Source organism: Euphorbia lathyris, chromosome 2 (genome assembly GCF_963576675.1).
Source record: "Euphorbia lathyris chromosome 2, ddEupLath1.1, whole genome shotgun sequence".
Lineage (NCBI taxonomy): Eukaryota > Viridiplantae > Streptophyta > Magnoliopsida > Malpighiales > Euphorbiaceae > Euphorbia > Euphorbia lathyris.
The window spans coordinates 66,318,301-66,341,337 of record NC_088911.1 but is presented as its reverse complement, the minus strand read 5'-3'; the positions used below and the strand labels follow the sequence as shown (position 1 = coordinate 66,341,337).

At 34.7% G+C, this 23,037-nt stretch overlaps 1 protein-coding gene across 2 annotated transcripts; it reads left to right on the top strand.

Annotated features, from left to right (window-relative positions):
* Positions 1 to 1,226: 1,226 nt before the first annotated feature.
* On the top strand, positions 1,227 to 17,219 carry LOC136218509 (uncharacterized). Of its 2 annotated transcripts, none has more exons than XM_066005417.1 (16): positions 1,227 to 1,606; positions 1,781 to 1,865; positions 2,158 to 2,260; positions 2,387 to 2,471; positions 4,793 to 4,879; positions 4,959 to 5,065; positions 5,724 to 5,787; positions 6,421 to 6,827; positions 7,478 to 7,559; positions 7,641 to 7,817; positions 7,888 to 7,941; positions 9,916 to 10,008; positions 10,091 to 10,156; positions 11,004 to 11,050; positions 12,988 to 13,245; positions 13,352 to 13,525. In XM_066005417.1, the coding sequence occupies exons 1-16, from the start codon at positions 1,484 to 1,486 to the stop codon at positions 13,377 to 13,379; spliced, it is 1,866 nt and encodes a 621-aa protein (XP_065861489.1). In that variant the 5' UTR covers positions 1,227 to 1,483; the 3' UTR covers positions 13,380 to 13,525. The 2 variants fall into 2 exon arrangements, with proteins under 2 accessions (XP_065861489.1, XP_065861488.1); XM_066005416.1 differs by adding an exon at positions 16,665 to 17,219 and having other exon boundaries at positions 1,231 to 1,606; positions 12,988 to 13,674.
* The last annotated feature ends 5,818 nt before the right edge of the window (positions 17,220 to 23,037 follow it).

The following is a 23,037-nucleotide window of genomic DNA, read 5'->3' as shown; positions in this document are numbered from 1 at the left end:
TGTTAGCCGACCCTGAATCATTTCGGGACTAAGACTTTATTATTGTTGTTGTATTTTTTTTCCTCATAACATCCACAATGGTTGGTAACAACCGTTGTGACTTTAATTGAGATAGTAACAAGGTTAAACAACATCCCATTAGAGGGGAGTAGTTTTTCAAAATTTGATGGAGTCAAAAATAAATTATGAATTAATAATATGTACCAAAATTGTAAATTACTATGATTAAAAGAGTAAATTGACATATTACTTTTAGAAACATAGAAATCTCATCACTTGCCTGATCTGCGCGTGTACCAGATCCAACTCTAGTAATGGGTCTGTGCCTTTCAATTGCTTACAATTTGAATTTTAAGGAGAAACAAAAAGGTTGTTACTACATTTTATAAGAAATTAAAATATGTTATAACCCCTTAATGGATTGTTGTTACCACACATAGAATAGTAACAACAAAATAAGGATCACTAGAGTTGGTTTTACACTTCAAATTAGAAAGGAATCATGGTACATATTTTTTTCTTCCAAAATTACCCTTTATCTTTTATTTTATTTACACAAATAAAAGTAAAAAGAAAGTAAAAATTATTTATAATCTTAATTTTCAAATACCTAAATATGGATTGAAAAATACCACTTATGCTCCTGAACTTTGTCAACAAAATAAATAATTATGAAAATTAGCTCCAACAGCTTTTTAGTGGTTCCTCAAATCATTAAAAGTCTCTCCATCCTCTCTGTTAATAATAATTTATTTAATTTATTATTGAGAGTATCTCTTCTCTAACTATTAAGGATGGCAACAGATAGGGTACCTGCGGATAGTGCCAATCCCAAACCCTTATACGTTTATTTTTTAATTACCCGTACCTTTTCCATTACTCTAACAGGTATATGTTTTGCATCCTATACCCACCCTATTTATTACACGTGTACCCGCGGGTACCCTTACTCGTTAAAAATCAATAAATAAAACAAAAAATATTATAAATTTAATAAACCATCAATCTAAAAATTGAACAAATTAAACCTTAATTATTAAAAATAAAGTAGATTAGTGTTATCACTTAATAGTCGAAGAACGAAAGGTTGGTGTTCAAATCTCACATCCTACATCTAAAATATAATAATAATTTTTAATATATAAAAAAGTTACGACCGCTAACAATTACTCTGGGTCTTCCTATACCCCAAGGGGTGATGGTGTTGGAGTTGCATTCCATTACCGCGGCTAACAGGGCACGAAGTGCTTGGATTGGATGGCAGATAAAACTGAAACTATGTCGTTTGAAGCTCTAAATGTAAAAAAGTAGACTATGAGAGTCGAACCTAGAATCATCATCTCCCTCCTCTCCAAGAGCTACACCCTTTACAGCTACAACTCCTTTCCCTCCAATATTCCAGGAATATTTACAAATCTTTATCACCATAATCTCCATATCTGACTCTCTTTTTCCTAATTTTGCTTTTTTCGTCGATCAGTGGATGCGCATGGCTTCACGCTTCCAAGCTACTCCACTGGTGGCTTCACCAGTTTACCCAAATGCCATAGCTTGGTCTGATGAGAACCTTATAGCCATCGCCTGTGGCCAATCCGTCACTATTGTGGTAATTAGTCCCTTCCTCCATCAGGATTTTCTGTTAATGCTCATATAAAGTTGTACTGGCTTAAGGAGACTGTCAAAATTGTCCTGATAACTATTAGATATCTTTTCTAAAAAGAAAAAGAAAAAGAAAATCTTGAATATGCTGATATGCTTTTTTGTTTTCTTAATTTTGCAGAATCCAGCGTTGCCCTTCGGACCTCGAGGCTTAATCTCGATTCCTACTTGTGAACCTTACCCAATTGGGGTGGTAAAAAGAGAAGGTTTTATTGTTTTACAACCTGTGTTTGTTCCACTGTTCTTTATATATATTTCAGAAAATGCATGCCTTATTCTGAAATTTTGAAACAAGAGTGAAGATTGTTCTAATTCCCAATATCATTGTTGCAATCCAGTGCACCTGTTCACTCGAGAACATCTTCTACTACATTTATCGTGAAAATCTTAGGCACTTCCGATTCCCTCCAGGAAAAAACAGCCCATGTGTCTGTCTGTCTGCCTGTCTGCCTTAAGCAGTTTTTAAACTTTACATTTGTTCATTACTGGTGTTCGTAGATTTACTCACTGAAAGTTTGCTCTCAACTGCTTTATCTCGGGATCGTCGTCCATGTGTTCGTTCAATTTCATGGTCTCCAACTGGAATGGCTCCTAACTCTGGGTATGAACCTAACTTTTCTTTAGATATACTACATCCAGTATCTTGGTTCACTTCATCAATATTAAGATGAAATTTAAGGTAGCTACTATTCAATGAAATTTATTTCTATCGTCATGTATCTGTCAGGTGCATGCTTGCAGTTTGCACCACAGAAGGAAGGGTGAAACTTTTTCGACCACCATTTTGTGATTTTTGTGCCGAGTGGATAGAGGTATGCATCATGAAGCTGATTGCATGAGTTATTATTCAAAACAAAGACATTGATATAACCATCTAAATCCAACAATTAATAACCAACTATGATTTTCTAAAAAAACAAACAAACTATGATTTTCAAAACCTATATTCAATATCAGTTAAATTAGAGCTTATACCTGTCATTACTTGCACAATAAATAAATAGGATTTGGAAGAAGAAATCCTACATGCTTAAAAGTAGTGATAGTACCTGGATAGGTATGTTGATTCTCTCTTGTACTATGTGTTGAGCTATCTTTACTAAAATTTCTGGATGCCTTAAGCTAGTTGGTAATATGTTTGGTAACACATATTAATCTCATCAAAAAAGCAAACTAGGATAAGTATGTATGTCTCATGAAGTTTTCTGCCATCTTCTTGTGTTTTTGGTAATTAGAAATTAGAATCATACAATTAACAGTTTCATAATATTTTGCACAATAATGTGGATGTTTTAGCACAACACAAGTTATATGGTAATACTATGAACCTGAAGGCATAAATTAATACATGGTAATTTCCCTTCCCTTTTGAATGGTTCACTTCTCATTATATGACAACCTGTCTAATTAGGATAGGAGGAACAGAGGAATCATTGATGTAATTAGAAATTTCTTTTGATTTTATCTTGTGCAGCATGTAGTTTGCATAGAGACATACTATTATATACTTCTAGCAATTGCAAATGGAACGAGGGGTAAAGAATTCCTAAACGATAGGGTAGAAGCCAGGCCGACCCTTTTTTTCAAAAGCCATCAACTTAGCCCATTTCTGTTTTGATTTTAGCTATCAGTTCAAAAATAAATTCCTGTTAGAGCCTGAAAAGAACATGCCATTATAATCAACCCTCTAGAAACTGTTAGACATTTTGATTTTTTTTTTATAGATTTCTTTTTGTCTAACAATTGCCTATTATGGTATGTGTTATTCTCCTCATATTGGCAGTTCGTTTATGGGTTAAATAGCTAAATCGAAATAGAAGTGACTTATTTGCTGGCTTTTGAAAAATGAGGGCCTATTTGACTTTTTCCATATAGTTTAATGGTTACATGGCCCTTGTGTCATTATAAATTTATTCTAACTTGAGAGTCTGAGATCTAGTCATTGAAACTTGACATCATGACTTCACCTTACTTATCAAATTCAGGTGCAAGTTTATTCTAATCTAGGAGTGAGCGTGACAAAGAAGCTTGGCTTAAATAAATTACTATGAATTTATTGAGAAAACTTAACTCTTGGAGAGCATATATGCTTTAAAACATAGGGCACTAGAAATGCTTTCAATTTATTTGGTAAGTTGATGAATTTCTTGCTTTGTGAGGAACCATGGGGTGTGGCTTTTGTGTCAATTGGGAAGCAAAACTGAGGTTTTCCAATTTTTTTTTTTTTTTAATATACAAGTTATACCTGTTAGAGGGCGAGCCTTGGCGCAACGGTAAAACGTTGTTGCCGTGTGACCTGAGGTCACGGGTTCGAGTCTTAGGAGCGGCCTCTTGCCAATTAATTTGGCAAGGGAAGGCTTGCCCCCAATACACCCTTGTGGTGGGACCCCTCCCCGGACCCTCGCTCAGCGGGGACGCGTAATGCGACCGGGCCGCCCTTTTTTTTTATACAAGTTATACCTGTTATCAAAACAGGTGATCTTAGAAAATGCTTTATTGAGGCAAAATGTTCATTTTTAAAATTTCCCATTGTTATGTAGTTAAAAAAGGAGTCATATTTGAAGCAGTTATATGAATCCCAAATCTGTAAGCAATAATAATATGACCAAGAATGTCAAACCTGTCTAGTGTATTGGTCATGCAAGCAATCTTATGAATCCTAAATCTCAACCTCAGTAATCTAAATTGTATAGTTCTCTTCAGAGTACTGCTGAAATTAACTTGATATCATTTTAAAAGCTTATGTTTTTATATTCGATGTAATATTGTAATTTATAACTATCATATGTTCACTTAACTGGTATGGTTTTTTTGACTTGTAAATTAATGATGATCTTTTGTTATGATCATTAACTTTTTGTGCTGCACAATCAATGCTTAAACTAACAAGCATATCCATATCAAAATTATTGCTTATGTGTTCTAGGTCCTCTTAAGTAATAAATTGGAAATTCTTTCCTATACCATTAGTTTTACAACCACTGTATGAGAGCTCTATGCATTACTTTTTGTTGTCTAGTGCTTATTTTCTTCTATTTGTTTTGTCAAATTGCCACTTTCAATTTACATGTTTAGGAATTTGCATTTATTATCATGATTCCAACATTTGTTTTTCTTCTAAATTTTTCTGTAGGTTATAGACATATCAGATAAGCTATATGATTATCTTGCAAGAACCAATTTTGTGGACTCAAATGTTTCTGGAACTATTTTGTCACCTGTAAGTTCTTCTATGTTAATCATGGTTCTATTCACATGATAAATTATCTGCTGTTGGTTTACACTTCTTTTGTTTCCAGGAGCAAACTAGGGGGCTAGAGTCTACTGATGATTGTGCTAATGTTTGTCCCAACTCTATCACTAGAAAAGAGAGGAAGCAAAGACAGGATGATGCCGCTAATGGCATGTAATATCTTATTTCTTTTTTTTTGCCCCCTTTTTTCCTTGTTTGAGTTCTTATTTTAAGAGCTTTAGTGTGCTATATTTTCCTTGTCCTGTATTTGTTAAAGGACTATTTGTTGCTTTTAGAATGTTATGCACTCCATAGCATGAAGAGGTACAACTTGTGAGATGTTTCTAGGATGCATTCTTTTTTACCTTTTCATTTGGGGTGTGTGCTGTATCTGTTCTGAAAACAATGCCAGTCATATTCAATTGATGGGATTTCTTCTACAGTATGCTCAGTTCCTAAGAGTAAATTAGATAATAGGAAACTTCACATTTTGACTCGTATATTCGATATAGATAAATGGAGAGGACTTTAGAACCTTTCTTGCAGGCATGCAGATGTTGACTTCGAAATGCAAATTGGAGAGAAAGTTGGAGAATAGGAATGGAAGCACAACACAAATATCCCATTTCCTTTCTCTAATTTTTCCCTGCTATTTAGCTGCACATTCAAATGAAAGAACTTCCTTTACTCTCTTTAATAATTAACCTGATATTGCTCTTATATTTGACAATTGAGACTGGAAAATCACTTGCATGCTCTTATTGTATCTCTTTTCGCCTCTAAACTCTTGTTTTCTCTGATTTGTATATGCTTTAATTTGACTGTATTGCAGCAATAAGGTTTCTAAAAGTTTTGGGGGCCCGGACACTAGTATGATTGAAGAACAATTGCCTATTGTAAGTATTTTGCAATAAGGTAGTTCTGCATATCCTTTTCCCCTTCTTCATCCTTTCTTTAGCTATTCATTCTAAAAATCAAAACCTTTTGACTTGGTAACTAAGGGAAGCCTCTTGAATTGAAAGTATAATTAGTTTATTGGATTGAATAAATTAGGACCCAAAATTGGTTTACTTAAGAACTCTCTTTTGTAGAAAAGTTCTGTTATATATAGAGAGAATTGAGAATAGGATCGGCGGTGGTGTTTTTGATTTATTTCTCTCAACAAAACTACCACATACGTTCTGAAGTTGAAATGCGCTGTGCCACTAAAGGAAGCATAATTGCTTGGAACTTCCTGGTTTGATATTTGATTCAATAATTGAAGCTGTTCATTGTTTTACATAGATTGCTGTCACCACTAATTCTAATTGGACTAGGACTTCTATATTGGAATAAGATCTCTCTTTTATTTGACTACTAGACTGAGATATAAACTTAAAACATAAATTGATGATAAATATTAGTTTTTTAATTGTCATTAGCATGTAATCTTTTAAATTGCTCTTTTTACTTGTGCTGTGACTTGGACTTCCATCTTCAAATGGGATATTCAACTTAAACTGTTGTTTCTGCATTTGATTTAATTCCAGGTTGCTGAGACTAAATTTGATAAGAGGAAGAAATATATACCAGAAAGCTGCTCGCTCCCACAGATACCTGCTGAACAATATGCTTCTCATAGTGCAATGTTATCATCGATTGCTGTTGCCTGGTCGCCACTGTTGTGCTTGTCAACTAAAATTGATTTGGTTCCTCAAAATAATTCATCCCACAGATTTTCTATCCTTGCAGTCGGAGGAAGATCTGGTCAAATTTCATTATGGAAAATTGATGTGCCAGATTGCTACTCTATTGAGCATAGTAGGGTCCCTAGTGTTGTAACGCTTGTGGGGCTTCTACCGGCACATAATTCATGGGTAACCACAGTCAACTGGGCTTTACTTGGCTCTAACTCCAATCGTCAGTTTTTATTGGCTAGTGGGAGTTCTGATGGGAGGTGAGTTAGGTAATGTGGATGCCAAAAAATCTATTCCATTTTTGTACTACTTATCTATTCTATAACTAATATTGGCTTATCTATAGCAATTTTCCTGCTATCCATTCTCTAAAAAGGGACGTTTTTTTTGCTCTGTTTCCAGAAAATGCTGGTTAGACCATGTTTGTTCAAGTTCTTTATAAAAAGGAAAATGAATGAGAGTAACTTCCAGTGAAAAGTGGAATCAGAAATTTTGTTTTTCAAAGACGTCCTTATTGTTTATTTATTATTATTATTGATGGCTTTGAGAAGCTGTGAAAAAATTGAGAAAAGCTTCAAGCAACTGTTGTTCTTTCACAGTAAACAAATGAAGAAAACCCCCCTTAAGCTTTGAATAAACTATGGATCTCATGTATTAGGCATTCATATGCTGCAAATGGTGTTAGCAGAATACCATTTTCTTTGCAATGGTTCTATATTTGCAGGTTCTCTATTCCTGACGATCTGTAGAATCTTTCAATTCAATTGTTTCATATGGTGGATTTAGTCTCCATATGATTTTGTCCCTGTGCTATGGCTGTTTGAGCTCAACTCTTTCTTCAGATGGTCTCATTACTAGTGAAGAAGGAAATTTACTTTTTATATTGTTTCTTCTTCTTCTTCTTCTTCAGTGTGAAGATCTGGTTGGGGAATATTGAGAAGTTGATGGAGTCATCACAATTTGATAGTGTTCCATTTTTCCTATTGAAGGAGGTAGCTCTAGTTATCTTCATAATATTCCAAAATACGTATTTATTGTTTAATTAATTGCATTTTGGTATCTTTTTTGAATAGGTCATATCTGCCAATGTAGTCCCGGTGTCAGTACTTTCAATTGTAACACCTGTCCAGGCACTTGACAAAATGCTCATAGCAGTTGGCAAAGGTTCTGGTGCTTTTGAAGTATGGGAGTGTGACATGTCGAGTTGCAAATTTGATAAAGCTGGATGCTATGATGCTCATGACTATGTTGTAAGTATCTTATCATTTCTCATCCTTTGCAGCATCTCAATGATCACTCAAGTATTTAAGAATTTATCAGGTTACAGGTTTAGCTTGGGCATTTGATGGACGTTGTTTGTACAGCTGTGGTCAGGTATTGAATTCCATAAAGTTCAATTGTATAACTTTCATTTTCTTTAATATTTAATTTAGCCTTCTATATTTTGTGCAACGAAGTTGGCAATGGATTTAGGTTAAACCACACTCTCGCGTTTTATCTTTTGTTATTTGTCTTTTAAAATGTATTTATTAGCAATCTGCAGCTTAAGTTTAAGTGCAATTTTAAGTAGTGCTTCTGAACAGTCATAAAATTGATAAACACTTAATTTTTAATTTTAAGTGCTAAGTTGAATTATCAAACAACCCCTTATACAACTTTTGGTGGTACTGGATATTCATGCATATTTTATTTTAAGTTTATTTTTCGCTCATTTGGACCCAAATCATCTTGGGTGGACAAAGGCTAATCCACCTTCTTGTGACAGAGAAATCATAAGGAATGGAACCCTAGACCACTTGGTTAAAATGGCTTTGATACCATGTCATGGAACCAATTGAACTAAAAGCTCAAGCTGATAGTTAAGGCCCAATCATAGATCTTATATTAATCTCTGACTTATTCTAATAATCATGTACTCTTTCAGGTTGCATGATATCCAATGTATTTCTCTCTATTTACATGGTGTTTTACATGGTATCAGAGCCTAGTTTGGCTTGTTTTTCTGAGTTAACATGAATATATGAGTGCCCTTGTGAGCATACTCTTTCTGGTGGTTTTACAATGTTCAAGATAGTATAATACAAGTATACATGTTTTCTATATTAAATCATTTTATATTTTTATTTTTAGATAGTATAATACAAGTTTTAATTGATTAACAAATAAGAAATTACAAAAATACAAATCTGATTAATCCCGGGACTCTGCCAGTCTGACTAGCGCCTAGCGTTTTTTTACAACCTTAACATTTAGTCTGTCCTTGTAAGTAGAAGTTTGGACCTAGGGCTCCGGGTTTGGTTTGTGGGTTGACTTACCTGGGATTTAGTTTCTGCCTTGTGAGCAGTGTAGGTTTTTGTTTGATGATGCAAGATCTTCCCTTGAGAGCAAATGTTAGGATTCCAGAATACTAATTTGGATATTTTTTTTTTTGGTTTGGTTTTTGGGTTGAGTTTCCCAGGATTTATTCTTTGCTAAAGAAGAGCCTTGGATTTCTTTGGATGATATTGTTTTGAGACTGTCTAACTGCCCCCTTCCACTTGATTGTACCGGTGCTGATTGGCCTCTCCCCAGAATCCGGTCACCACTCTGGCGTCATCTTCTCTTCCTTTGTCTGATTGTCCTGTCGGTCTGTTGCTCCATGTTGGTGTGCACTGACAGACCTTCCTTTTGACGTGGTTTATTTTGTTACATGTATTTGTACCAAGCTGGGCATGATTAATATCAATACTCTAGCTTGAGGGGGAGTGTTATAAGTGTATTGCATGCTTAGGCTGCTGTGTGTGACAGCTATAGGGCTGCTAGTAGGGCCACTATCTTTCCTTAATTGTAGGGAAAACCTTGTATATTGTCAACTATTAATATGAAGTGGACCTTTAACTATAAGCTCGAGCTTTTGGTTCAATCGGTTCCATGACATGGTATCAGAGCCAGTGTGACCAAGTGGTCCTGGGTTCGATTCTTGGTAGCCCCATTTGTTGAGTTATTTGCAGGACATGGTAATATGGGCCTGTGTTGTCACGCTTTAAGCCCAAGTGTGCTTTCGCGTGTGGGGGTGTGTCAGCTATTAATATGAAGTGGACCTTTAACTATTAGCTCGAGCTTTTGGTTCAAACGGTTCCATGACATATATATATGTGTATTCTGATTAATATATTCTAATATTCATGTACTCTTTCAAATTACATGATACCCCGTGTATTTCTTTCTATTTACATGCTATTCTACAATTTGCATCCAGTATACTTTTTTGACCTGTACTATACTTGTATTATTGTATACGGTAGACTTTATATCCACATAATTTTTGCACTATTTGTCAATCATAGACTTTCTTTTTCCTCATGTTAGGACAATTATGTTCGCTGCTGGCTTTTTTGTGGGAATTCTCTCTATGAAGTGCCCCTTCCTTCAAATACTCTTGGTCTGAGGAGCTCAACTGATGTATGCCGTTAAACTTTCTGGCCTTTGTTTTTAATCTAAAGAGCTCTAATTTGTCTGAGGTCAATTTACAATTAATTTGCAGCTTCCAGATATATTCCTTTCTTGCCATGGTGTAGCAGTGTCTCCTGGAAATCTTGTTCTTGCTGTGGTATTGTAATTTCTTTCCCAACTCATCAGTTAGGTTTTAGGTTATTGTTAATGTTTACACATTCAATTTCTTCCGAATGCCTTTCCTAAATATATAGCCACACATGTGCCTAGATTTCTTGGGTTGTCCATAGATTAATTTTAGTAGATATGCTATCAGTTTCATGAGAGAGTTGGTGCGACAGCTGTATGTTGAAGGTGCTATTGAATCTTGTATATGGTCTTTTGGTCCTTTTCTTGTTTGACACATTATTTGGAAATACATCATTTGTAGGCTATAAAGATAATCTTTAACACATCATTTGTAAATAATTAATCATGTCATCGAAGCACACTGAAGCTTCTGTTTGATTATATCATGGTGCCTTTTGCTATTTTCTTGTCTATATTTATCTATTCATATACTCCCTTCCCTCCATTCTCAAATAAGTGTCGTTTTAGAATTTTCACACAAATTAAGAAACACAATTAATATGCACTGAAATTAATAAATTTACATGGATTAACTAAATAAAAATTCTCTCTCCTATAATGATTGGAGAAGAAACTTTGAAAGTTTAAAAAACACATAAATCAAGACAAAATTTAAATGCTTAGACCAAAAAACTATACTAAATTTTATTGAAAAATGAAAATGACACTTAAAAAGGAATAAAAACAATTATCTAAAACGACACTTATTTGAGAATGGAGGGAGTAATGTTTATGGTGAAAGGTTGTGATTTAATACCTGTATATAGATGAAAGTGATGCTATATTTCTCATGGAAGAGTTCTTGATGAAAGTAATGCTAGATTGTACAGGTTTGCATGCTAGATTTCTCATGGAAGAGTTGTTGATATTTTCAGGTTCGTAATCTTGATGTTGATCAACTGGATCATATGTACGAGGCAAGGTGAGTGGATTCTTTTCCTTCTGAACTTGAATTTGACCCCTCCCCGGACCCTCGCTTAGCGGGGACGTGTAGTGCACCGGGCCGCCCTTTTTTAATCTCAATAGCTCTTGAATTTTGATATGGAAGAATTCTCATTGGCATCATTGAAAAATAGTACATGCTCGATAAAGTAATTAAAAAATTACCATCATGAAATGCATCATGAGAAGAATCTGCATTTTCAATATAGTGATAGTGCAATAGTAGACAATGTTTGAAACTGTTTTTGGCATAACGGCAAGAAACACACTCCACCCAGAATCCACTTCATAGTCTTTTTCTCGAGGAGTGACTTCCATATAAGGAAACACACCACAACCACTCATAAAGGAGAGAGTAAAAAAACTACCAATAAAGAAGAAACTATCAAATCTACCGTAGTAGATTAATACATTTTTTATTTAATAAAGAAAAAGCAAAACGAAGCAAAGAAGGGGCTTGTCTTCCGACTAAAAGTCGGAAGAAAACCCCAAAACCTGGATGAAAAAGAAGTTTATGATTTCAGAAATTTTTGAGCTTGAGACATAATAGAGGATTAAAAATATTTTAAATTAAAATATAGTGATAAAAAAATATAATAAACTTGTACATGACGCATATACCATAATTTTAAAAATATAATGTATTGAAATTAACAAAAACAATAACGTTACAACTAATAAAAGTATAATTTGTTCGATAATAATAATTTTATATTATTCAATGATAAATCCTTTTTGATTAATTTTAATAATTTTTTCAATGTTGAGTCTCAGTATATATTTTATCTCCCATATATATGGCAAATTTGCCATGTGTAATATTAACCCACACATATTATAAGAGGCCCTTACTTATTAAGTGGGGTCACAATACACGTGTCCAAGGTGAATTGGGGGTCCTCCAAGTGACATGGAGGACCAAGTGCTTAATATAAGAACTCCGTAGCTAGGGGAAATTATTAGAAGCAACACCCGGTTTTCCATGTCAAATGGAGGACCTCCCAAATATATAATGAGCAATCTTTTTCATATCATTGTGCTTTAAAATGTTTTTTTATCTATAATTTTGTATTATAATCATAGTTGTTAAATTGAGATTCGACTCGTGACTCGAAATCTCATTTTGCGAATCGGGACTCGTGAATCGAATCGAATCGTAAGATTCAGATCAAATTCAAAATGCTATAAAAAAATAAAATATTAACCATATTTAACTTTAAATATTAGTCCAAAAATGCAATATTAATATCTAAATAGAAATTATATTAAGTTATAAAATAAATTAGAGACAGACAGAACATAGGAAATAGAAAGAATAGAGAGTAGAAGAAGATAATAACAAATAAATAGAAAAGAAGATGGAAGGTTTTGGAATTTGTAAAGTGAAGAGTCATCTAATTGAAACTAATTGTATTTCATAATTTAAATATGTTTTTTTGTTTTTGTAAAGTGAATAGTCATCTTCTTCGAAACTTATGCTGTACGTTTTTGAGTTGTTAAAAATTGATTTTTTTTTTAAATGGTGGCCTGAATCGACCGACTCGGGTTACTCGGTGACTCGGTGAATCGGCCGAATCGGTGGTGACTCGGCCGATTCATGAAGCTTCCGAGTCGTACCATAGATACGACTCGAATTCTTCATGAATCGAATCGACTCGCGACTCGTACGATTCTAACAACTATGATTATAATGAAAACGAAAGAAAGAAAAATGGAAGTTATACTTCATAAGACCCAAAAGTATCTTTCAATATACAATTATTCCTTTATATTAAATATATACGTATAGATATTATCATCACATGGTTTTTTATTTATTAAAATGAAAAGACACCAATGCAGAATTGTGTTTGAACAGAGTTTCTCATTTATCTTAGATTAGCATTTTTAGATATTTAACCTTATGAGAATATGCAGGGCACAGAAAGCTATTGTTGAGTTCTTCTGGATTGGTGGGCAACAACTGGATATGTTTTCTGAGAATTCAGCAAAACTTGGCGATGAATCTCTTCTTGATCATTCTGCAGAGAAATTAGTTTATTGGGAGTTGAATGTTCTCTGGTCTCTGAAAATATTTGAAAATCTGGACATGCCTCTGGTTGTATGGGATATCATAGCAACACTGTTGGCTTTCAAGCAGTGTATGCCAGAATATTTGGATCATATGCTAGCCAGGTGGCTCTCTTTTACACATGTAGATTCCCATGAAAACCTAACAATTAATGAGGTTTTGACACACATTTTGTGTAACTTCTCAACGATTGCTTCTCGCCAATTGCAGCTGCTCAATATCATCTGTCGATGCTTAGTATTATCTGAACTGACAAATGATGAAATTAATAGGAAAGTATACCGAGAAGAACCATATGGTGTTGCAGGGAAGCACCAAACTTTGTGGATAGAGATGCTTTTAAGGAGTGAAAAGGAACTACGTGAAAGGCTGGTGGCTCTTAGTTTTTTGGCTTTGTCATCCAAAACTTTCCCCCGATCCAATTGGCGTCCTAGTGGAGTTGCACAAATGGCGCAGTGGGTTCAACTTAATCATGATGATGTCCGGGATCAACTAAAAGACCTGACATCTAGAGTTCAAAAGCTCAAAAGGAGGTATGTCTTTGCATCCTGTTCTTTATGTTGCAAATACTTGCCTCGTGATTACTTAATATCTTATGAATGAGCTTGAATTGGTAAATTTCTTGGTTGATTCTGTTGCAAATTTAAAGAGCATGGTCAACAGAGTACATACATGGTTAACTAACTTTTGAAGGTAGTAGTTTGATTTTAGTAATCATTACACTGTAGTTGGAAAGGAAATAAAAAGAAGCTGGATTGGATACGTGTTTTTCAAAATTTGTAAGCTGTTGATTGGTTAATGAATTTTTATTTTTACACATTGCACATGGTATCTAGCAGTAATATTTGTATTGATTAGTAGCATGCATGAAAGGATGAAAAAAGGAAGTTTTAGCTACAAAATTGCATTCATGAAGGACCCCTTCAATCTTATCTTAGTAATATTATAGAATGCCCCTAAAATCATTTGGATTCCAGTGAAATATTCCACTTGCACGTTTACTAACTATTATATAAATATATATGGTTTGGGACTAAATAAAAGTGTGCCTAGCAAGTGGAATATTTTTCAATTTCTTAATAACTGAGACGTACTACTGGTGCTAAAAAAAGAAGAGATAAGAGGTGCAAAGAGAAATAAATATTTTATTTTCCTGGAATTAAACCCTAACCAAAGAAGTCATGTGGAAATGACATAAATTGCTTCCAAAACTTGACGTTCCAATCAAAAGAAATTGGGGTAAAATGTAAACTCCAGAATATTCTAACAGCTTATCGTTTGAACGGAACAAACTATTTGGATTAGTTGCAATTAGGACAAAAGTTCTCAAAGGTAAAGGAAACTGAGTCACAATACTATACTGGGCTGCCCCTAAGTTTGGGAGTTTGGAGGTTAATGGAGGTGAGAGTTAAAGGAGGTAATGGGAAGGGAAGGGAAGTGATGGAAAGGAAATGTAAAAATTAACCTTGTTTGGGGTTTATAGAATGTAAATGAGGTTAAATGCTTAACTTCGCTTGGGAGTTAAAATATGGAGGGGAAGTAAAGTTAAATTTACTCTGCCGAGACAAAAAAAATTTAAAAAACTTTACGTTACTCCCATTAACCCCCAATTTGGAGGTTAGAGTTTGGAGGTTAGAGGAAGTAAACATTTAACCCCATTAACGTTCGTTTACTCTCAAAAAGCAACTCCCAAACAAGGTTAACTTAATATTTAACCTTCCATTACTCTCATTTACTTCCATTGACCCCCTCCCAAACAAGGGCTAAGAAAGGAGAACTAGGTTTTGAAGCTTGGGATGAGGAGGATTCTCTAATAATCATCATGGACGTGGAGTTCCACGATACCCAAAATCAATTCTCCCAACAACAAAATGGAGTTAGGAGTCTATTTTCCAATCTACTATAGAGTCAGTGGTAGCCTTTAGGAATTAGATTACTACAAGACCATCGAATTATAATATTTTATCAATTAACGATAAGGCGTATGATTTCCTTGCGACCTTAATCCTAAGTTTGATCAGATAAGGGTGCGTATTTGAGGAAAGGAAAAAGTCTCGTGACTAAATGAAACATTTTCAATTGTAAGAGATGAGGAGAGTAGACAGATGGTGATGCAAGAATGACAAAGTGTGGGAAATTCATTCCTGAGTACCACTGCAAAAACCAGCAGAAAGTGTAAATTGAACTGCAAAATAAAACTCTGGAGTAATGGAAAGTTGAGTTGGGTAAAGGGCGGCTCGGTACACTACGCGTCCCCGCTAAGCGAGGGTCGGGCAAGCCTTCCCTTGCCAATTTTTTTGGCAAGAGGCCGCTCCTAAGACTCGAACCCGTGACCTTCGGTCACACGATGAAACGCACCCAAAAAAGAAAGGACAAAGAGCACTGTTGATAGTCCAAGTATTGTGAATATTAATGTTGCTGTCTTTTACTTCAAGAGTAATGAGTGGATTCCAATCTTTACCAATTATGTCTTTGTTTCGCAAGTGACTTGTATATATATATAGATTTTATTTATAGCTGAGAGATAGGGTAATTAGCACCGGTGGTCACAGAAGTTTGGACAATGTCCCCAAAAATTTAACTGAAAAATGTTTAAAGTGACTTTATTGGGACAAAAACAAACTTAAATGATTTTATTGCGACAAATTGAACTTTTGTGATCTTTTGAGGATGTTGTGCAAACTTCATTCTTATTTACAAATGCCAATGTTCCTATCCGCTACATTGTGTCTATACTAATTGATGAAAGACATGAATTGTTGAGTAATGTTTCATCCTTCCCTTTACCTAGGTTTGTAGAGATGGATTGGACTTGCTAAAGTGTCCTTACTTTGAGACTCCAAAAATTACCTATAAGAGTAGTAATCTATCTTTCTTTATGGTGATCCATCTTTTGCAACTTTTATGTCAGGTTTCCTTCTTTGTTTAAAGGATAGATGCAGGGACTTTTTTGTTGTAATGTGTATGAGTTTTCCATATACATTGGTGGCTTTTCCAATTATCTATTTAAGAGCTGTTTTTCCCTTAAATATATTTGGGATCCTGCCCATATCTCTTAGATATCTGGCTATGGTTTGTGCGGTTTTTGATGACGATGGTTGCGCTCGTCTCACATTGATTTTCTTGTTAAATGAGCCAATATTTATGTAATGGTATACTTTTTTCCATGAAGGAAAACAAGATAGCACACCACAAGCATTCCATATAGACCACGATCACGACCACGACCACCCTAACAAATATTCTAGTGTCTTTTTTTTTTAATGCTTAGTTTGGGTTCTATTGTAGCTGTCCATTTTCATTATCATCGACAAGGATAGAAATGTGGAGTAAGATTATCTGGAGAGGCTTGTGCTCCAGCAACAAAAAAATGAATTAAGGAGTCATCAGATAACTTTGGTTAATACATTCTTTTGTGGTTAATTGAAAGAAATATTCATGGATATTCTTTTGTAGGTCCTAAATCATAATGATCTAATTTCTGCAATTTGTTTAACGTTGTGCATCTGTTGGTCAAGAACAGGATTTCATGTAGTGAATATGGGGCAGAGGAAAAGTGTAGTTTGTGTTCAGCAGCAGTTGTGTTTGATTCTCCCGAAATAGCAGTTTGCCAAGGTGTGGAGAGGCACAAATTGGTAAGATGTGCTGTTTCTATGCAGGTATGCCCACTTACACCGTTATGGTTTTGCAAATGTTGTAACAGATGGGCTTCCAAGTTGCCACTGGACACACTCTTTACATTATCCATATATCCTCCACACTTGGAATCTTTGAAAGAATGTTTGAGTTCAAAACCCTTGTGCCCCTTTTGCGGAATACTGCTTCAAAGATTACAGCCTGACTTTCTCCTTTCTGCATCACCGGTTTAAACTTCATCTTCTATCATATTTATGTTGTACTAAAGTTATTAGTTTTAGGATAGGATTAGAGGCTAATGTGCAGGCTTTGCCTCTTTATTCTTTAAATTCATAAATCCTCTTCACAGATAATAGAGGTTGGTAAAAGACTTTTTTTTTTTTTTGATCTTTCCTCAATTGGAAACGTTGTACATCTTTCTTTGTTTATTCCCAGTTCCTTTCGTCTACTTTATGCTTATCTAATGATTTCTTTTGGTAATTCCTCTTTTATTTGCAGGCTATCCGTACAATTTAGGGAAAAGTTAAAAAAAAAACACCTTTGGAGTTTTGCATGCTTGAAAATTAGCAAAATAAAGGAATTTGATTAATACTGTTTGACTTTGTTGGTATGGTGTTTAAAATGTTAGGCTTCATATAATTTGTCCAAAAAACTTGATTGACGAGTCATGATTAAGTGCCTCAATCTATAAAAGCGCCATAGAAGTGTAAAAATAGAAAATTAATTTGTTTAACGGTTTAAAATCATGAATTAGACTTTTATTTTTTGACTTTTGAATTTTTTTTACAGGTTTAGACAAATTGAAATATATATCACTTTAAACAAGTTCAATGGCAAATGGATCACTGTAAGTAAATTTACGGGTTAATATGCCATTTTGAATAAATTCAAGTGGTAAATAGATTATTTTAAGCAAGTTGAGGCCTTAAAAAGGCACTTCATAAGTTTAGGGGTGAATCAAGTTTTGTGAACAAGTTGAAGTAAAACACGTCAACAAAAGTAATATAGTTAGTTATATTTGTTATTTGAGTTACCATTGTAAAATAATGGTCATTACAAAATGAAAATATCATTTATTATTATTATTATTTGTAAATAGGTAATTATGGGTGAAATTACATTGATTTTTTTAACTTCAAATTTGTGTTAAGATTAACTTCAAATGAAAAGAACATCCCACTTAGGCCCCGTTTGTTTGGGGGAAAATATTGTGTTCTGGAAAATTTTATACCGGGAAAATATTGTGCACGAAAATATAAAAAAAACACGAAACACAAAAACGTGAAAAGATGTGGAAAACACGAAAACATGCAAAAATATGAAAAACAGAAAAACGTGAAAAAACACAAAAAAAAATTATAAAAATTTATTAAAAACACAAAAAGTGGAAAATGCGAAAATTACGAAAAGTAAAAAAATATTAAAAACATGGAAAAAAAAAGTTGAAAAAAATAAATATAAAAACACGAAAACATTTTTTCACATTTTCGGTATTTTTTGTATGTTTTCTTATGTTATCAACGCTATTATGTTTTTTTTTTTGCATTTTTTCTTCTTTTTTGTGTTTTCACGTTTAGCTTTTCGCTTTTCGGTTTTTCCCCTTTTCACGTTTTTTTTTTGCATTTTTTTTTCTTCGCATTTTGTTACTTTTTCGTGTTATTCACGTTTTTTTCATGTTTTTCGTATTTTTCACGTTTTTGTGTTTGTTACATTTTCGTGTTTTGTTTGCATTTTTCGTCTTTTCATGTTTATCGTGTTTTTCACGTATTGTCACGTTTTTGTGTTTTAGAATTTTTTTGTGTTTTCGTATTTTTTCACGTTTTTGTGTTTTTTGTATTTTTCATGTTTTTGTATTTTTCGTATTTTGTCACTTTTTTGTGTTCATGTTTTGGCCTTTTCAAGTGTTTTTTTTGTGTTTTTGTATTTTTCGCATTTGTTCACATTTTCATGTTTTGTGCGAGTTTTTTTTTGTCATATTCTCGTGTTTTGTAACGTTTTCATATTATTTATATTTTTCACGTTTCATACTTTTACATTTTTTAACATTTTCCCAATATTTCTCTGAACGAGTATGTTTTGGGGAAAATGTTTTATCCTTTTAAAAAGGGTAAAACATTTTCCCTTATTTCTTCCTTGCTTTTCCATTGACTTGCAACTTATTTTCCTGCCCAAACAAACACTGAAAAATTGAGAAAATATTTTCCAGCAGAATATTTTTCTCCAAACAAACGGGGCCTTAGTGACTTATCGAAGTGGCGGTAATGCGAGCCAAATTGACTTCTTACTAGTAAGGAGTGCTTGGAGAAAGAGTTATATTGATTGTAAGGTGATTCCTGGTGAGAGTACGACAACCCAACATAGAGTAGTGGTGCTTGATTTTCGAAGTAGGAGATGTATAAGAAAACGAAAACCACAAGTGGAGACTAATATTAAGTGGTGGAAACTGCAAGGGGAGAATCAATAAAAATTTGTGGATGAGATGACTAAAAAAGATATTTGGACTTATAATATGGATTTAGATATAGATTCGATATGGACTAAGATGGAGCATAGTATAAAGGAAGTAGCGAAGGAAGTTATAGGGAAATCCAAAGGAAGCATGCCACCGAGTAAGGACACATCTTGGTGGACAGAAGAAGTACGACAAGCAGTAAAGAGTAAGCGAGAATCCTATAAAATATTGGAAAAATGCAGGAGTGATGAGAACTACGAAAAGTACAAAAAGGCTAAAATGGAAGCAAAGAAGGTCATACGAGATGCTAGAAGGTGAATCGGGATCTATATACAAGGTTGGATACGAAGGAAGGGGAAAGAGACATATATAGAATTGCTCGGATGAGAGATTGGAAGACGCGAGATGTCGAAAAAGTTAAATGTGTGAAGGATATGGACCAAAAAGTCATAGTTGGAAATAAGGATATCAAGGAACGATGGAGGTCATATTTTGATGACTTATTTAATGGAGATCGTGGACAAGATGTTGGAGATATAAGTATCCCTCACGATATGATAAATCGTGACTGCATGCGGAGAATTCAAAAGGGTGAAGTCAAAATGACATTAAATAAGATGAGATTGAAGAAAGTAGTAGGACCTGATGACATCCCTATTGAGATCTGGAGATGTTTGGGAGAGAGAGGGATCGAATGGTTGACAGCGTTCTTCAACAAAATTTGGAGAAACAATAAGATGCCATCAGAATGGAGGAAAAGTATCTTAATCCCTTTGTATAAGAACAAAGGCGATGTCTAGGATTGTGCCGAGGAATCAAAATAATGATTCACACTATGAAACTTTGGGAGCGAGTGATCGAACAAAGGGTAAGGAGGACGGTGAAGATCTCGGAAAACCAGTTTGGCTTTATACCAGGAAGATCAACTATGGAAGCCATCCACCTAATGAGACAATTAATGGAGAACTATCGAAATAAGAAGAAAGATTTGCATATGGTTTTCATTGACTTGGAGAAGGCATATGATAAGGTACCTAAGGAAGTACTTTGGTGGGCCTTAATAAGGAAAGATATTTCGCGGAAATATATTGACATCATAAAGGACATGCATGAGGGAGCATGCACGAGTGTACGTACCAGTGTTGGGAAGACTGAAGAGTTCCCTATTACGATTGGAGTGCATCAAGGTTCCTCTCTAAGCCCATTTCTTTTTGCCATCGTTATGGATGACCTAACGAGTTCACTTCAAGATGGTATACCATGGTGCATGTTGTTTGCATATGATATTGTGTTGGTTGATGAGACGAAAGAAGGTGTGGAAAGGAAGTTAGAACTATGGAGACAAACTTTAGAATCTAGAGGCTTTAAGTTGAGCCGAAGTAAGACAGAATATTTGGAGTGTAAGTTTAGCGATGATAGGAGTAGGGAGGCAAGGACAATCACCCTAGATGGGAGAGTTGTTCAGGCCTCGGATTGCTTCCGGTATTTAGGATCTATTATCTAAACAGATGGAGAAGTAGATGAAGATGTTGCCCATAGGATTAAATCTGGTTGGGTGAAGTGGAAGAGTGCTACGAGTTTCCTTTGTGACCCCAGCATGCCTAATAGATTGAAGGGAAACTTCTACCGCGCGGCAATCAGACCAGCATTGTTATATGGTACGAAGTGTTGGGCAGTGAAACATTGTCACATTCATAAGATGTCGGTGACAGAGATGCATATGTTGAGATGGATGTGTGGTCATACGAGAAAGGATCGGGTGAGTAATGAAATAATTAGGACAAAAGTAGGGGTTGCATCTATTGAGAATAAAATAAGGGAAAACCGACTCAGGTGGTTTGGCCATGTAAGACGAAGAGCGCTTGAAGCGCCGGTTAGGAAGACTGAAGAGTGACAAAGGGATGTAGTGGTGAGGGGTAGGGGAAGACCTAAGCAAACCTGGACGAGGGTGATCGAGAGTGATATAAGTTTATCAAGGATTGAGGAGAATATAGTAGTGGATAGGACAGAGTGGAGGGACAGAATTTGTGTCGCTGACACGACTTGATTGTACGGTTTTATATGATGGTTCATGTTAGCCGACCCCGAATTATTGCAGGACTAAGGCTTTGTTGTTGTTGTTGTAGCATCACGAAATAAGATTGATCAATTTGTTTTGTTTTTAAATATATCTTATATACTTTTACTTTTATTCATAAAATTAGAGTACAAATTTATCTATAAATGAATTTTATATGAAATTCATTTCCAAATGAATTGTCATATTTGGTATAATATAATCTAAAATATGAAGTTAAAATGAGTTTTATAAATTTCTTTTTGAAAATGAAGGAAAAAAAATAATTTTATTTTAGATTGTCCTTATTGATAAACTTTTATCATAAGGATATGTGAACAATATGCCATACATATATGATTTTATTAATACAAGTTTAAATTTGTCAACGAGTCATTAACAAATTGTGATATATAAACATTATTTCTTGTAGATGTTTCAGTAGGTTCGTATGGGCCTCTGGTTATTACTAGTCAGGCACTCATACTCTAAGCTTGGATAAAAAAAAATCATTATGTTTTTCCAGAACGAACAGTTAGATCCAAAGAACAGAGGTGGTCTGGTGATAGATAGACCTTTTGGGAGAACCTGAGTGGTTTCACTACCAGGAAGATCTCTTGTGCTACTTGACGCCATTATGGATTAGAGCTCAAGATAGTGTTATCTTTTTAGGGAGGTTGTTAGGCTCTGATACCACTTGTTGGTCTCTTATAAGACAGTATTAGTTCCAAAGGGGGGGGGGGGGGGTGAATGGAACTAACGCATAATTTTGGCGTCTTTAAAAATTCACACTTTGTTAAAGACTAGACTCAAAAGTACACTATAGTTGGAATCAGGGACTTCCTTAAAAAAGACAGAAGGACCTGGCTATCTTCACGGTTCTGACTTTACTTATGATGTTCCGAACCAAACATTAAGCTTTAACAGTTCAAGAGATGTAGTGCATTGCTTAAGTAATATGTGATGAAACAGAAATAGATAGGAAATCTTTATGCAATGACAGTTATAATATTGTAAGTAATCGGAAGCAGTAGGTCAGAGGTTAGAAAATAGTTACTCAGTATATTTATCCTAGTTCGGCCTCCAGCCTACATCCAGTCCCTAGAATGCCTTCTTCCGGGCTTTAATCCACTAGAGCACTCTTTCAAAGGTAGAGCAAAAACGATATACAAATAGACAGAGCCTCTGTAAAGTATCTTCTTTTACAATCACTCAATTATCTATACTTCTATTGCTTGCCTATAACCGAGGCAAACAACAGAGCTTCCGAAACAAAAATATTATGACCAGTGGACTTTCTTTTACAAGAAATACAATGAAGATCTTAAATAATATCCTTGGATGAACTAAAGTAAGAACAATGCTTGAGTGTTTGAATATTGCTTTTGAAGATTGATTTTACTTGAGAGCTTTTAGATTTCGTCAAGTTGAAGTGGAGCTTGTGAGCTTCTATTTATAGGCAGTTGACATCAAGGGTCAGTTTGAACTTGAAGTTACCGTTCTGATAGAACAGAGGTTGTCCCATTCACTCCTGACACCTATTCGTCTTGGTAGTTGAAAAGGTCTACCACACGTCCATAACTTCAGTCTTGGGCCGTGTAATTCTGCCACCTTTTCTGTCTGCTGCTATGGCATAGGTACATTGATCTGACGTGCCCACTGTGTTTCTTATCTCTTAGATCCAACCTTCGGAATAAGCATGCCAGCTGTTTGATCTTGTTGGGGTTTAGTGTCCTATAGTCAATTGTTCTA